At 34.4% G+C, this 17,525-nt stretch overlaps 3 protein-coding genes across 3 annotated transcripts; 2 read left to right on the forward strand and 1 right to left on the reverse strand.

The window, feature by feature from the left end:
• The first annotated feature begins 5,673 nt into the window (after positions 1–5,673).
• Positions 5,674–6,073, forward strand: LOC148586182 (uncharacterized). The gene is made up of 2 exons (XM_088515486.1): positions 5,674–5,840; positions 5,965–6,073. Exons 1-2 carry the CDS (start codon positions 5,674–5,676, stop codon positions 6,071–6,073), a joined length of 276 nt encoding a protein of 91 aa, XP_088371612.1.
• A 3,158-nt stretch (positions 6,074–9,231) lies between these two features.
• On the forward strand, positions 9,232–12,999 carry LOC132177475 (branched-chain-amino-acid aminotransferase 6). The gene is made up of 9 exons (XM_059589812.2): positions 9,232–9,579; positions 9,758–9,932; positions 10,044–10,223; positions 10,754–10,885; positions 11,061–11,150; positions 12,095–12,211; positions 12,358–12,453; positions 12,563–12,675; positions 12,759–12,999. The coding sequence occupies exons 1-9, from the start codon at positions 9,533–9,535 to the stop codon at positions 12,871–12,873; spliced, it is 1,065 nt and encodes a 354-aa protein (XP_059445795.2). The 5' UTR covers positions 9,232–9,532; the 3' UTR covers positions 12,874–12,999.
• Positions 13,000–13,584: 585 nt separating this feature from the next.
• TBL13 (TRICHOME BIREFRINGENCE-LIKE 13) lies at positions 13,585–17,086 on the reverse strand. The gene is made up of 6 exons (XM_059589811.2): positions 16,604–17,086; positions 16,289–16,466; positions 15,498–15,638; positions 14,679–14,799; positions 14,048–14,182; positions 13,585–13,933 (listed from the first exon to the last, which is right to left on the reverse strand). Exons 1-6 carry the CDS (start codon positions 17,064–17,066, stop codon positions 13,670–13,672), a joined length of 1,302 nt encoding a protein of 433 aa, XP_059445794.2. The 5' UTR covers positions 17,067–17,086; the 3' UTR covers positions 13,585–13,669.
• Between the last annotated feature and the right edge of the window lie 439 nt (positions 17,087–17,525).

A 17,525-nucleotide genomic window follows, 5' to 3' on the forward strand; every position in this document is an offset into this window, starting at 1 on the left:
CGAAGGGGTGTGGTTACGGAAAACAGTGTCTTGTTTGTACAAGGGATGAGGAAACTATTGTGCACGTTTTGTGGAGCTGTCCCTCGGCCAATGATGTTTGGGGCTGTAGCATGGCCAAATTTCAGAAACAAAATAGTGACGGTTGCAGCTTTTTTCAAGTTTTTGAAGTGATGACTAACTGTTGCGATCGTGCATAGCTTAAGCTATTTGTAGTAATAGCTAGAAGGATATGGCTAAGGAGAAATAGTCTGATTCATGAGGGAGTATTCCTTCATCCGAACCAGCTCATACGTGAAGCTCAAGACTCCTTGGAAGATTTCCAGCAAGCCAATGCTCGGGAAGATGAAGTTGCCAGACAAGCCATAGAGTCGCAACAGATAAAATGGAAGCCTCCACCTCTGAGGGAGATTAAAGTCAACAGGGATGCGGCCTTAGAGAACAATCGAGGTAAAGCAGGGTTGGGCATGATTGCTAGGGACTCCATGGGAAACTTTGTGGCAGCCCCTGGGATCCCAATTGATAGTAAGCTTGTTCCAGTTTTGGCTGAAGCTCAAGCAGCACTCCATGCATCGATCTTTGCTAAGGACCTTGGGTTGGCAAACATTATCTTTGAGGGGGCCGGATGCCAAGCAGATTATCACAGCTATAAACTCGGAACAACCTTGGCTGAGTTCTTACGGGCATTTAGTAGATGGAGCTGTTTTAGTCGATTTGGGAAATTCACGTTTTACCTATGTAAAGAGAGAGGCCAACTGTGTTGCCCAGGGCTTAGCAAAGTTGGCTCTCATTTTTGCTAGTGAGATTACTTGGTCGAACTCCCTACCGTCTAATATCAGTGGCATAGTAAGGAAGGACGCCTCCCTTACTGTTTTATGATCCTTTGGATCTTTTAGTTATTGAATAAGATTTCCCTTTTGTTCCAAAAAAAAAAAAAAAAAAAAAAGACTAGTGGAATGTCAGTAAATGACTGTTAAAATATATATATATATATATATATGAGATGTTGTTACCGTACACAATAATTAATGAACAATATAGAATCGAAAAGAGGGAGATTAAGAGAGAGAGAGTCGACATACAAATTTACGTGGTTCGGCAATTTGCCTACATCCACAGAGAGGCGGCTATATTTTTACTCTTAATGATTCAGGGTTACATCATACATATATATAGACCACAAACCTTACTTGTACGGACTTATTAAGGAAATCCTCAAAATACCCCGTACAGTCCGCTCCAGTCTACTTGGCCTTCCACTGGTATTAATATGAGCCACCAGTTCCAACAAGAGATAACATTTGTCAATTATTAAACCTTTTTTTTGTTTTTTTGAAAATGTCACTTATTAAACTAGGTTGAAGGAAATTTCTGTCCTTTTTAAATTACTTATTTACCATGATAAGGGAGCCTTAATTAAAGAATATGAACGGTAATTAGGGCTTTAATTTTTTTTATTAAAATTTTTTTAATTAGTGTTTCCTAATTGAGGGCCTTATTAAATTGGGGGCCCTAGGCGGCTGCCTAGGGGTTGAGCTGGCCCTAAGGATTGAAATGCAATATCTTAATTTTAGATGGATAAAATTTTTTCAAATTAGACTTTTTTTCTTTTTTTTAAAAAAAAAAAATTATTCTATTAAATTGATATTTGTCTCTAAAATAAGAATCTTATGCTTTATATATAATATATCTTATGCTTTATATATATATATATATATATATATATATATATATACATAAAGATATATAAAAAGTGGGAATGCATACCAAATAGTAACTTTTCTTTTGCACTTTAAATTTACTATTTTATCCTTACTCTTTGTTCATCATGATTTAATTAGATGAGGTTATTTTTGTCTTTTGACATTTCTTTAGATTGTAAAACTACTAATTTGCCCTTCCTGAATCTAATGAATTTAAAAAGTTCTCTAGATATTTTTGTCTTTTACTTAAATTTACTATTTTATTCTTACTCTTTGTTCATAATGATTTAGTTAGATAATGTTATTTTTGTCTTTTGACATTTCTTTAGATTGTGAAACTACTAACTTGCCCTTCCTGAATCTAATGAATTTAAAAAGTTGTCTGGATATTTTTGTCTTTGGGAAAAATATAAAAAAGCCCCCTAAACTACCAGCCGTTTTCGATTTAACCCCCTAATGTTTCAAAAGTGATAAAGTAGCCCCCCAAACTACCAAACTATTGCATTTTGGCCACTCCGTTAGTCAAAACCGTCAGTTTGGATGGAAATTGCAAAACGACGTCGTTTTGTTATGGGTAAGTTACTACAATGCCCTTTTATGAAAAAAGAAAAAAATTGAAAAAAAATATAAAAAAGGCCCCTAAACTACCAGCTATTTTTATTTTAGCCCCCTAATGTTCAGAAAGTGATAAAGTAGCCCCCCAACAAAACGATGTCGTTTTGTAGTTTCCGTCCAAACTGACGGTTTTGACTAACGGAGTGACCAAAATGCAATAGTTTGGTAATTTGGGGAGCTACTTTATCACTTTTGAAACATTAGAGGGCTAAATCGAAAACGGCTGGTAATTTGGGGGGCTTTTTTATATTTTTTCCTTTGTCTTTTATATTTAAATTACCATTTTGCCCCCTGAGTAGGTAAAGAGTCAAACTTTTTGAGAGATTTTTTGGTCTTTTATGAAGGAAGCTTCAGAAATGGGCAAGATTAATGGGAGATTCAAAAGAAATGGGCAAGAAATTGGCGATTTAGAAGGAATGGGCAAGAAAGAAAAGCAATTTTTTTTTTTTTCACTTGCAGAAGTGTACAGAAGTAAAAACAAAATCTACCTAAACTGATTTTGTATTCAGAGAAGGAATGGAGGAGAAATGAGTTAAAAAAGAAAATCGACGACTCAGAGAAGAAATGGAGGAGAAAAGGTGGAGCAAATTTTTTTTTCTTTTATTTCTTGTCAAGAGTACAAGAGTAGATTTTTTTTTTTTTTTTTTTTTTTGAGAAAATTGCGATGCCACTCCACCTCCACCCAACCCCTCAAGTCTCTATCTTTTTTATCCAACAATCCAATGTTCCATTTCCTCAGCTTGGTAATTTTGTGAGTTTTTGGTGGGCTTTTCTAGATGGATTTTGGGGCGGTGAGTTTGGATGAGTTAATGGGTTCAGAGACAAATTTTTCTTCTCTTGCTTTAGATCCTGAGACAAAGCAGAAATGGTACAAAGCTGGGTTCCTCAAGCAGGAGAGATCTCCTGGCACCTTTGAAGATGACTGGAGGAGCTCAAAGCTGGCAAAGACTGATGATTTCTCTGCCTCCAAAGTCATGGTGCTTCAACAAAGAAATGCTTTACGGAGATCTAAGAAGAATGTTATGAAGACGGTGAGTTGTTTCTCAATTTTTATTTTATATTATAATTACGTTATACCCGGTGATTATTAAGCACATAAATCATGCTAATTGGTAGTATTTTGCTTAGGTGATTTTTGGATTGAGTTTTGTGGGAATTTCTTTTTTGTGAGTGTTCCGTGTGTGTGTGGGTCAACGATGAGTATGGGTTTTTTTAAAAAAAAAAAAAAAAATTATGGAGTATGTGTGATATGAATCAGAAGTGAGTTTCGTAAGTGCTAATTTTCAATGACTTCACTAGGTTTGATATTGTGAGAACAAACATATTGTTGCTAATGAGTTAATAACAAATGAATCTATAGGACAATGTCTTTGTACAATTGCTTTACTCTATTCAATACCCAATTAATAGAGAAAATGCTGACGATGCATTCTATGAGTTTCAGAACCCCAAGGGGAAGATCCAGGCTTATGTGTTTGATGGCAATTTCTTAGCTTCGGGTTTTTTTTTTTTTTTTGGAATAAATTGGGAATCCATGGAAATAAACCTTGAAGCATCTTATTCATCCAAGGATGCAGTTCCTGACAGCGAGAGTTCTGATTCAATCTCATCAATGGGTAGAAATCATGAAAGAATAAAGATCAAGAAGCCCACGCTTTTGCTTCCTAAACCAGTGACATTGTTTTCTCCAAAGCCAGTTAAGGAGCTTGATGCTGCTGCAACTAAGCTTTTGAAAGTCTATTAAGAGTTGTTGGACTAGACGGAACCTTGCAAATTATGCAGTTGTGGTTGAGGAGAAACTCTGGATTGTTTCTATATTATCTCAATTTCTTTCATTTGTAGTTGAGGGTTTAATTTATGTTGTGCTCTCTGGGTTTCTTGAGTTTGGTGGGTTTTTGACAATTCTTTCATTGAGTTTTGTTTGTGAAATAGAGGTATATCAAAGAGATTAGAGTATGACTTTTACAGTTAAATTTTCGATTTTTCCTATGTGAAATTTGATAAATTTGATGGGTTTTGTTTAATTTTTTTTCTTGGCTGTTTCTTTGATTGTCCAGAGCAGAGAGGTAAGATCGAGAGAAACGAGCGGAGAGTGAGATCTTGAGATAGAGAGAAGCTGAGAAACAAATTAAAGAGTTGTTGTTGCATATTGCTTCCTCATGTTTAGTGATTAGGTACTGCTGGGTTTTGCTTCCTCATGTTGGTGATTTTGTATTGCTGGATATTTTTCTAAAAGTAATTTCTTTTTTAAAATTGTAAATTTTGAGAATGCTGCTCAATTTTTTTGTTGGCTCAATGAATAGTAAATTTGAAAAACAAGTGCCAAATATTTTTTTTAATTTATTCTGTATTCATGGCAGCTTCATATATTATATTTTTTATTTGGTTACTGGTAAATTTTATTCAAAATTTGCAAGGAAAACATAGATGTAGTAATTTGTATCAGCTTCATATGCTATATCCATCAATTGTCCTCAAGGGGTACAGCATGTTTTTGAAAGAACTAGCATACATATCATGTCTGGAAATACTTTTTAAGCTCTTATATTTACAGCACAATAAGAATATCTATCTTGCAAGACCTAAGAGAGAGAACTTGTAATATGAGTATCTTCAAACTTTTCTGTAATAAGATGTATGATGATTCCATATACATATGCAGCAACATAGTGGTCTATGCATGTTATTTAGATAGATACTAGGCAATTATTAATAATTGTATATATAGAGTTAGTGAGCAGATCCCTATTTCCGACATATCCACTTTCACATGACTTATCCGTTTTTTTTTTTTTTAACACAAAATTCACCTCACATTCAACGTACAACACACCTATATTATATACTAAACTTACTCATCTCCTTATTTCTTCTTCTTTCCCCATTTTTCAAACTTACTCACCTAAACAAATGACTCAATCACTTGCTTTTGTTTCTTTTCTCTTTTGCTTTTATTTCTTTTCTCCTTTTCCTAATGTCTCATGCTGTTTGTTCCCAACCTTTTTTTTTTTTTTTTTTACATATATCAGGATTTGAGAGAGAACAAAATAAAAATGAAGAAAAGAATGAATAAAAATTTAAAAGAAAATAAGGAAACAAAGCATGGGTCACTTATTCAGAAAGGAAGATAATGAGTAGATTCTCCAATAATGCTTAAATTTTCAGCGAAATGAATTGGAATGCTGAAATTTAAAAGCAGCATCAGTAAACAAAAGAAAAGTCTAAGCTATTGGTCCATGATGAGTTGTATAAAAATCTTACACATCATTTCTTACAAACTCATATATAATCAACTTTCTATATTTATCTTATTGCAAAAAACAATTGCATTAAAATTATAAGCTCCAATAAACAATGAATGCAGCACTTCATCTTTTGGGTCAAAGCAAAAATCATTGTCAACAACTTGCAACAACATTTTTGTTACATGGCCGGCAACAAATGTAGCAAAACTACATGTGTAGAAGTTAATGAAACATTTGTTTGTCTAAATTGCATGAAAACAAATGTTGTTGCACAACCACAGTATGGACAATCTACTTCTACATGACTTTTCTTTAACTTGGAAATATAAAATGAACAAATTTTATACTTTTAACATCATATCCCTATTTTTTTTTTTCTTCTATGTTTTATGATATGATTTTAGATGTCGTGTACATGTGGAATTACATGATGCAACTAGTTTGTTAGTCGCATCTTTGTTTGGCGAAGATGCAAAAAAGTCCTTGCAATGCTCAGCAAATAAATTAATGTAATACAGCACTGAGGTATTAAAAAAAATCAAAATTAAAATTGTCATAGCTCAAAAAATGTTTTTGTTACTCAATATTATGAATGTAAGTTATCAATATCTTCCACTTTTTTCATAGTACCAACAAATACCTTCCACTTCTCGTCGAACCTTTGCAACATGAATTTTCCTCTTTGTTTTTATGATTCATCAAACTTATCTTACTTTTATTCTCCTGTAAGTAAAAGGGCATTACTGATATAGAAAGCCTTGCAAGACTTTTTTCAAAGCAACAATTCATTATTCGGCTAAGAGTTACACTGATTGATGGACGTGAAGGATCATGCCAAAGATTCAACATTACTACTGTTGAAGAGCTACCAAACGAAAATAGACCAATTTTTACAACTGAATAATTCTGTGTGCTATGTAAATTAACTTTTTCTCATATCCTAACTCCGAGAACCAAGCACATGCTATCCCCACTAGTATATATATATATATATATATATATATATAAGGGTTGGGACTCAAGTACAAAATCCTGATTCGGCCCCTAGCCTGTGGTCTGCAGACAAGCATCTTTCGAAATAATTAACCAAAGTAATTAATTACCATTACGCACGTGCATGTACTTCAATCCCATGTGAGATTTCATGACATGAGTACTGACTGCGTGTTTTCTTGGCTGCAGCTAGGCCAATTTTGCATTTATTTTATATTAAAAAATTCTGACGATCTCACATCGATTAAATATTTTGTGTAATTATGTCTCACTTATTGAGGAAGAGGGATCAGGCTTTCACTACCTACGGGTGCAAAGGCGGGCGGTTTCTAACCGCCTAACCGTCTAACCGCTTAACTGCATTAACCGCTATAACCGCTTAGCGATTAGCGGTTAGCGGTTATTGGGTCTACTAACCGTAACCGCTAACCGCTAACCGCCTTTTTATATAATATATTTTTATAATTATAATTATAAAAATATTTATACATATAACATAATCACTTGATCATTAAATCACAATTTTTTTAAAAAATAATTAAATCACAATTTGAGTATTAATATATTATCACTATAATTTATATGATTATATCACATGATCAATTGATCATTAAATCATTTGATTATATAATAATAAATTATACATATATAATATGACATAACTCATAAGTATACCAATTCATACTAATACAACAATTAAATATCTAGAGACTTATTTCCAATGTATGTTATAAACTTATAAGTCTATATAAGTCTATATATGCATATGAATAATATAAATGTATAATATCAATACTTAATCATATGATTCAATGACAATTCAAATATTTTATTCAAAACTTTAAGTGAATCATATTATTAATGTACAATGATGATATGATTCGTAAAATATCAAATTAAGTAATTGACATTGGATTAAACAATGACCAATGTGTTATTTATAAACATAATGTAAGTATTAATGTATTATCATTATAATTTTAGTAATTTATATATTATCACTATAATTGATATGATTATATCACATGATGACTTGATCATTAAATCATATGATTATATAATAATAAATAATACATATATAATATGACATAACTCATAAGTCATAAGTCTACAAATTAATCATATGATTCATGTACAATGATAATCACAATTGATTCAATTGAATTAAACAATATATTACTTATAACTACAAATCTACAATTTAATTAAAGCATTATTAGATACTTTAGGAATTTAGGATTTAGGAGTTTGAACATTACCATTTACCAATAGATATTAAGTTCAATTCAAAGAAAAAAGATTATAAGTAAATATGATAAGAATTTAAATAATTAATCATATGAATCATATCATATAATTTAATGAGACTATATGATTATATAATATCAAATTAAGTAATTGACATTAGATTCAACAATGTGTTACTTATAATCACAATTGAAGTATTCATGTATTTTTTGAACATTTTTTAGAAAAAGAAATTTAACCATTTTTTGAAAGAAAAAAAAAAAAACCATTTTTTAAACAATTTTGAATTTTTTGAACCATTTGTAACAATTTTAAAAAAATTGTTACAAATTAACCATTGATGAAGTTTTAATGTTTTATTTGTATCATTTAATGTTTTATTTGAACTTATTTTATATGCTTTGTGTTGAACTTTTTTTATATATTTTTTTATATGTTATGACAGTTGTCTGAATTCTGAACTTTTTTTTGTATGTTGTGTTAAATTTTTTTTAAAAAAAAAAAAAAAAAAAGTTAACCGGTTATGATTTAATATTTAAGGAAAGTTTTTTAATTACAAGTAAATTAATGTAAATTTTGGGTCAAATATTTTTGATTTTTCAATATGGGCTCTTTTTATAGCAATTGGGCCCAAGAAGATATTAAAAATTCAAGAAAAAAAATGAGGGTAAAAAAAAGCCCAAAAAATAAGCCCAAAAAGCCCTAAAGAAAGCCCAAAAAGAAGCCCAATTTTAAAAAAACGGTTAGCGGGCAGTTATCTATTTTGCTAACCGCTAGCGGTTAGCGGTTGCGGTTAGTAAAATCTACTAACCGCTACGGCGGTTATGGTTAGCGGTTATTACCACTAACCGTTAACCGTAACCGCCTTTGCACTCCTATCACTACCGCATAGAAGCTGTAGTTCCAAAACTGCACCGTTTGGATAAAAACGGTGCAGTTTAGGAAAGTGAATAAATAGGATTTTTTTTTAAAATAATAAAAAACTATTTAGAAATTAAAAAATATAAAAAATAAAAAAATAAAAAAATAAAAAAAAACTAATTATTAAAAACTATAAATATTAAAACAATTAAAAACAAAAGGGCGGCCACCACCGCCACCACAGCAACAAATTTCATCTTCTCCCAAAGACCCACTTGAGGAATCGATAGAAACAAGACAACAACAACAACAACGCCATCACTCTCCACCAATTGTCGCTTCATTCTATGTTCCGAGTGAGCAGCAATTTGAGGCTGTGAATCCAAAGAGGCCTAGGTATACTGGGCAGTGGAAGCTTTTGCCATCTGCAACAACAACGCAGCAAAAACAGTAGACCCAGTTGGCCGAATCAAGCCCAACCAACCCACAAACCCAACAATCCCACACCGCAACCGCTTCTTCCTCAAACACAGCCTCATCGCCATCCACCGACACCAACAGGCAACAAGCCAAGGGGCCACCCCTTTGCTTTTTATTTTTAATTTTTTTTATATTTTTTAATTTCTAAATAGTTTTTTATTATTTTTTAAAAAAATCCTATTTATTCACTTTTCAAAACTGCACCGTTTTATCCAAACGGTGCAGTTTTGGAACTACCGCTTCTATGCGGTAGTTTTCACTACCGCATAGAAGCCAGATCCGAGGAAGAGTATAAGCACGTGAAGGAGATCAAGTGTTAGAATATTAATATAAAGAATCTAGTCTTGATTGAACATTTTCTTGATTGCAGGTGGGGCTAATTTTGCATCCATGGCACAAACCTCTGGGCAAACAACCTTCCAAACCAAGGGTAACAGGTAATATGAACAGCGTCCAGTTAAAATCATGTAGATAAGTTGAGAAAATTTGGTAAGAATTTCGGTTTCTGCTGAAATTAAAGTTAAAACTATTTGCTTCCAACAGCTATCCATCATTTATTTTCTCCATTTGTAACATTTTTTTTTCTTTTGTTTTTGATTGAAATAAAAACAAAAGTGGTGCTGAAAAATATGCGAACTTCAACTGGGATGAACTTGGATTTGATCTAGTTCCAACAGATTACATGTACGTGATGAAATGCTGTGAAGAGGAGAATTTTAGTCATGGAAACTTAGTTCCATATGGGAACATTGTGATGAGCCCATCTGCCGGAATCTTAAACTATGGACAGGTAAAGCAGCAGCATATATCCTAACACTACTTCATTGGTTTATACTTAGCACATACAAAAAAAAAAAAAAATCCTTAATATACATGCATACGGATACGATGATGTCTTTAGGGGTTGTTCGAAGGTCTAAAGGCATACAGGAAGGAAGATGGTTGTGATGTTTTGCTATTTCGACCAGAACAAAATGCTCAACGCATGAAGAGTGGTGCAGAGAGACTGTGCATGCCATCGCCATCTGTTGAACAATTTGTTGAGGCTGTAAAACAAACAGTCCTCGCCAACAAGCAGTGGGTATGTTAAATCACCACTACTTGTCTCAAAAGCTTAAGCTGATAGAAAGAGGTAAATTTAATCATTTACTCATTACTTTAACAGAAGCCAATAGAAAGAAGTAAATTTAATCACTTAATCATTACTTTAACAGGTTATATATATATATTCACCACCCCTTTCCTTCTTGCCTATTATCCTGCATATATATTTTTTTCTTCTGTTCAGTAATGAGGGAAAGGGAGTTATTAGGATCTTTCCCGCTATTAATTCTAATGGATGAAAAACAAGGAGAAGAATTGGGTCGAAGCGGCCTACTTAAAAAGCAAATTCCCATTAATTAACTGTCCAGATTGATGGCAATTTAGTTGGGAAAATATCAACCTGTCCGAGCAAATCTCAAAATGTCCAAACACCTGCCTAGACAAATGGACACATGCACTTGACAGCCCTGACTTGTCCTCCCTTGCTGACTCACCACCCCTTTTGCTTCTTAATGCAATTCATGAACATTTTGGATGTTTAGAAGTTTGTGTTTGATAAAACTGCAGGTACCTCCCCCAGGGAAAGGGTCGCTCTATATTAGGCCATTGCTCTTTGGAAGTGGACCTCATCTGGGCGTGGGGCCAGCACCAGAGTATACATTCCTCATATATGTAGTTCCTGCTGGAAATTATCATAAGGTGGGTAATTGGCTATATATGCTAATAGAGCAAAAGTAAGTATTTCCATAAAGAATAATGTTATTCAGTCGACTATTTAAGATTGTCATATAACTAGATGATGTAATAGTAGTGTAAATCATCTCTTTTTTTAACAAGTACTATTAATCTGAAAGTTGATTTTTCTGTAAAATAGGGCCCCTTAAACTTGGTTGTCGAAGATAAGTTCCATCGTGCTACTCCCGGTGGAACTGGAGGCATCAAGGCCGTCACTAACTACTCACCGGTAACTATAACTTCTTTAAAGCTATTGTTTCAAAAATTCTAAACTATTTTATGAGGATGATCACACCATAATAGTCTGCACCCTCATTAATTATAACCTCAAGTTAATTTGTTTATGGTAAACATAAACAATTGTTTCTGTTGATGCGATTTTTGGTCCGAGAAATTGCTAGCCAGCCATTTTTCTTCATGATTGAGCTATGAGTGGAATTCATGTACATCTATGGTGTTCTTGCAAAACAAGAGCATGGTCAGAGGGTTCCCAGCTGGGGCCGAAAACTCTCCGATACTTAAGTTAACATCTTATATGTAGATAAAAAGATATAATGGTAATATGCCTCTAACATCCATTAATTTGTATGTACAGAGTGGGATATAAAGAGAGAAAGGCGAGGGAGAAAGAAGAGTCTCTAAGAGAGAGAGACGTGAGATAGAGAGGTCCTTTTAGAGACCTTTGGAAAGGCTCGCAGGAGAGGAATGAGCTAGAGAGAGTCCCGGAGAAAAGGAGACCTTTCTCCTTTTATTCCTAGGCGCATCCAAGGTGGACACATGTCTCCTTGAGAGTAGGTGATGGCATATTGATAATTAAATATAAGTAGGTGGGACCCACGGGGACATATTTCTCCTCAACAGTTTCAATGAGTTTATTTGCTTAACATATATATATATATGCAACTATCAAAAGAGATGCACCCATTGTGAAGAGGCACCATTGCATGGATTTTCAACACCTTTTTGCTCCTTCAATAGGTTGTCTCCCATGAGATCAACACCCAGCATAGAACATATCACCATTTTCTAGATCCAGAACAAAATACAACAATAAAATGACAACTATTTGTGTCTTGCACTTGGTCTTTTGCTCAAGAAACTATTTAGAACTTACCACATTTAACAAATTGATCAATCATGCAAAGTGTACGTACCCTCTTAATTATTCTGCAGGTTTACAAAGTAGTGACTCAAGCAAAGGCCAAAGGATTCTCTGATGTCCTATTCCTAGATGCACTGACAGGGAAAAATATTGAGGAAGTTTCAGCATGTAATATTTTCATTGTCAAGGTATGACGTATTAGATTTTTTATATTGTATCTGATTGGAGCCATAGGAACCCTAATCCCAAATACCAGGAATGATCAGAGAAAGAGAAGATGGGGTCCTATAAGTAGAGTATTGATTAAATTTACATTTTCTATCTAATATTGTAGGGTAATGTTATTTCGACCCCAGCAACACATGGAACTATTCTGCCTGGAATCACTCGAAAGAGTATCATTGAGATTGCCCTTTCTTTTGGTTACCAGGTGATCACTAAGATCTACTATGATCTATATCCTTCTTAATTAGGTATTAAATTTACAAAATGCAAAAGTGATTGCCAAGAATTAATTGACAATGTTTCAATTGGATTAGGTCGAGGAACGTGTAATCCCGGTGGAGGATTTGCTTGAAGCTGATGAACTTTTCTGTACAGGAACTGCTGTGGTTGTAACTCCCGTTACTAGTGTCACCTGTCACAATAAAAGGTAACTACCAATTGAGTTTAGTTTCATAAATTGTTATTATTATATATGGGGATTGTTTTGATTTATTGGTCACGTCTATGCAGGGTTGAATACAAAATTGGAGTTGAAATGGTGTCACAGAAAATACATGTGATGTTAACTGGGATTCAAACGGGCCGTATTGAGGACAAGATGGGGTGGACTGTCGAAGTTGATTGAGCACCTCTCCTCTCATTTACAATAAAACTTTGTTTGTCATTGTTTCTTTAATTTTGTCCACAATATTCCACTTGAAGAGTTTATCAGGTTTTAAGACATTGAATGGATAGTTCAATGTTTATTATTTTTTCTATGTGAGTGTTATGCTTGTTAACGTGTTTTAAAAAAAAAAAAAAATTGTTTTTTGTTTGAAAAAGTAATCTAATGCGACACAGAGAAAAAGGTTTTCGTGGTTTATGGGTGTTTTGTGTTATTTGTTAATTTTTTATTTTGAAAAGAAGAATTTTAACAAACAGAGCCTGTTTTATGGAAATTAAGATCCTCTCTATTTCAAATGAACTGAATAATATTCAATTATTTATAGTGAAGAGGTACTTTTGTCCCCTTAAAAAGTGAAAAGATAAAAATACTCTTCCACTATAACTAATTAGATATTATCCAGTTCATTTGAAATGGAGATGATCCTGTTCCGTTTTATGGTGGTTGATCTTCTCCGGTTAATAAAAAAGTTCTAATCAAAAGCCTATACAACCGGACCAAAAGGGATTTGACTTTTAAGAAACTCATCATCCATTTCTTGAAAATTCAAAAAGTTAATCATTTGTGCAAAAATGGTGATCCACCTGTTGGTTGGAATGATATTTTTGCTAGAGGGGTGAAGGAATGGAAAGGAAAAGGAATGAAGGTTGTTAGAAGGAAAGAAACAACATAAAACATGGAAACCACTTAATTTCCAAAGACAAGATCATTCAAAGAGTTAGTTGGGAAATTAGAACTCGGATTCAAATTTAATATATCAATCTCTAAACTTAATATTATTTAAATGCTCTATGAACAAGTCATTCCAAGTATCAGTAATTCCTGGTAAGCACCAGTGCATACAATCATCATGCTTCTTTCCGCCAGAAGTGGATGGATGGGCATCTGCTCTATACTCACTCATCTGGGTTATGTCCAAAATATGGAAAGCAGACCCTTTAAGGGCGTTGTATAGGTGCTGATTCACTAGGCGTGCCTCCACATTTGTTCCATTATTATTCAGAGAGAAGAGTTCTTCAACCTGAAAGATTAACCAAGACTTTCAAACCTTTAATGTTGTCTTGCAAAGAGGAAGTGCAACAAGAGAAGCATGTAGAAAGGAGTTTCAAACACATTAGAATGTAAGTTGAACCACCTGCTCTGGCAACAAAGGCTGCAGCCGTTGACAAGAACCGCCTTGGTTCCAGTCACCTCCCTCAAAATGTCTAGGTGATTGTGTACGAAAGAATTTGATCGCATCCGGTCGCATTTGTTTCTCTACGAACGGTACCTATCATGAAAGCACATGTACTATATGAAAAAATTCTGACAGGATAACTGAAGATATGCAGAGTCATATGCAACATCTGATCCTGTCAAAATCTGTGCTCATTGGTCTATTTTTCCTATTATATTCATGGAATTCTAAGATCAGGTAGTCATGTAAAATTATGATAATGAACTGATGACCCATTTGACAGCTAATATGATGACTTTGAATCAGGAAACTCAGACATCTATATGCACACAGGATGGCATATCCCTGTCTTCCCAACATAAATAATATTTTAGGCCCAAAAATTGCCCCATGGATTTTTACATCACTAGTTGCTGCACAAACTATGAAATGTAAGCCTGCATTAGTTACATCTTTAGGTATATATGTGTAAACCTGTAGAAAGCATAAAGTTGAAGGCTGGACCAACTGTCATGTGTAACAGCGTAAGCCTAATTCTTCTTCACAATTAGAGAGAAAATTAAACTGAAGAAAATTTTCAATCCTGTACCATGTGCTTTAAGACCATATCCAGGCCAACATCTGGGGGTACCGGAGGTATGACAGGCTGACCATTCTCAAAGAAAAGCATGGGTGACTTCACAGGGTCAAATTTTGAAGGAGCCCACCACCTATAAACAAGAACCAAAAGGCAAAATAAAGGATCAGCAATATCTTCCTACACCATAAAAAGTAATGCTACTTTTCACACTCATTTTACATTGCCTAACGTGGCGTATCTTAAATGGCTTTCCCTTTTCTTTTTTTTTAAGTGACTGACATGGAAAAGCCACTTAAAACATGCCACGCCAGTCGATGTGATGAACAAGTGAAGAGTAGCATTACTCCAACATACAAAATGTTCCAATTGTCAAAAACAACAATAAAAACAAAGACACCATAAATAAGAAATTATACAAGTCCAGCCTTGATTGATGTTTATTGCATTTAACAAGGTCATGTAATAAGTATGAGCTGCACGGCCTCACAACTGGTTTAAGAAATGTAGAGAGTTTGATGCAACCAAATGACAGAAGTTTTTCAATAATTAAGATCGCAGAGCAGTAAGATTCAATAGCACAACTGATGAGCACTTTGATCCTGTGATGGTGAATTTCAATGGTCATATGACCAGCATTTATCCACCATATATGTAATTGGCCCCAACGAGCCGAACCATTGAAGTGTTAGCCACCTTGTTTTAGATGTTAGACCGGGGAGAGGAGAAAGGGAGAAGCAGTGCTTGAACAACGAGTCGAGCCATTGCAGCGTCAAACATCATAGAAATGATCAATACTCTAATGACATATGGATAAGAAAATAAATTTACCAGTGTCCTGTGTTAAAGATTAGAATATCATGAAAGGCAGGAGTCTCAGCCCATGTGCCTTCTGGAACATCAACATCAACTCTAAAGCCTTCTTTATATCCAAGAGATTCCAACACACCACCATTGGCATTAGCTGACCACCTGCATGAAACAGGAGCCTAAATATAACCCAAAAATGTCGAATTTAATGTCCACGGTATCAACTAAACAACTAAGAGAAACAAACTAACTCTTGTGTTCTCCTATACCATCTGAAATTATCAGTTATCCTAAAAACATAAGCAAATGAGAAGTTTAATTTAATCACTTGACTATTATTTTTAAAAAAATAAAAAATAAAAACTCAAACATAAGAGGGGTTCAACAAGTATGGATCTAGACTCCCTCAACAAGTGGCGCTTGGCATGTGGTATTTTTGTTTTGGATTTGGGTTGGGTGTTGTAAAAGAACTACTGCACATATGCTGTATTTTTTCAACGGTCCAAATTTAATTCCAGAAAAAACTAAAGCTATAATTTTTTACCGCACCTAAGCCAAATCTTTTTTCTTTTTCTTTTTTTCTAAATTTAAATAGGATGTAAATGGGAACTCAGAAGCAGAACCATCTTCACTCGTGCGATGAAAAAATTACAAGTAATTCTAAAACCTTAAACAGATAAGAAGTGAATAAATTTAATCACTTTACTATTATTTTCACAAATTTCATACAAAAAGCCATCACCGATGTAAAAATTGTGCTCTCAAATCAAATTCATGTTTGGCAGAGCAGAAAAGCAAGCAGAAAATCTTACCTACCATAACGAGCCAAGAGATTCGTGCGGTGATACGCGATGGTGAGATTATAGCGAAGAAACGTAAACCCACGATCAGCACCAGCTGGCCGCCACTTCTTCACTTCACTGGACACGCTTTTGAGAGTGCAGAACAGAGAAACGAACATATTTCTATTTAGGGAATCCCCAACAAACCCTGCACTGTTCCACATTCATAAGCTCCCACAAACACCAATTGTAACTCAATTTCTTTCATTTTCCAACATTTTCTCATCAACCAAACAGAAAGTAACTAGCTGCTTCGTTTGAGAGAGAGAGAGAGAGAGAGAGTACCGATGCTGGTGTCCCTGTACTTCTCCAGAAACGAAACCGGATCGAACGGCGGGAGATCACAGCGCCGGGGCTTCCACCGCCATGAAGTGAGCTCGCGACCGTTGGATTTGTTGTTGGAGATGCAATTCCAGCCCTTGAATATCTCCTTGCACGTGCCGTCGTACCTTGGGCCCGTCCGGTCAGGGTCGCGGATCCACGCCCCGTCCGAGTAGTCGCAGGACCAGTCGGGGGCTGCATTCGGGTCGGGGTTCCGGGTGTGTCGAAATCGGAAAGTTTGTTGGGAGTGTGAGGGATTGGAGGAGGTTTTCCTAGAGAACGAGAGGACGAGGAAGATGGAAGCGAAGCAGAGGAGAGAGAGGAGTGGGAAGAGAGGAATTTTCTTTGCGTGGATATAGTGGTGGTCTCGTGCCGCCATGGCGGAGAGAGGTGGTGGAAAGTGGCGCACGTTAGCACACAACAACATAAATACACCTCGAGTGTAAAAAATTTAATAATATAAAATATAACTATGGGCCTTTTTTCAGCACTACCAAAAATATTTGAAAAAGTTTTTTTTTTTAATACAACTTTCCAAGAAGAATAAACAGAGATAAGAGAAATTATTTATTTGCCATGCCGCATTCACTCTTATCTTATGATTCACATGACTATGTGACAATGCTCATTTTTATTTGAAAAATGTTACATATTATATTTTTATTCACTTTTTTGCCAATCAATTATTTGATCATTTTTTCACGTATCAGCAAAATATGATAAAATTGTAATATATAACATTACTCTTTCTATTTTTTTTTTCTAATGTATATAAATAAAATAAAAAAGAACAGATGTAGTAGAAAAAATAAGTACTATCACATTAACCCAATGTTATGGCCAATGGGATATGACAAGTAGCACAATCCTAGGCGATCGTGATAGC

Source organism: Corylus avellana, chromosome 4, assembly GCF_965113065.1.
Source record: "Corylus avellana chromosome 4, dhCorAvel1.hap1.2, whole genome shotgun sequence".
NCBI lineage: Eukaryota > Viridiplantae > Streptophyta > Magnoliopsida > Fagales > Betulaceae > Corylus > Corylus avellana.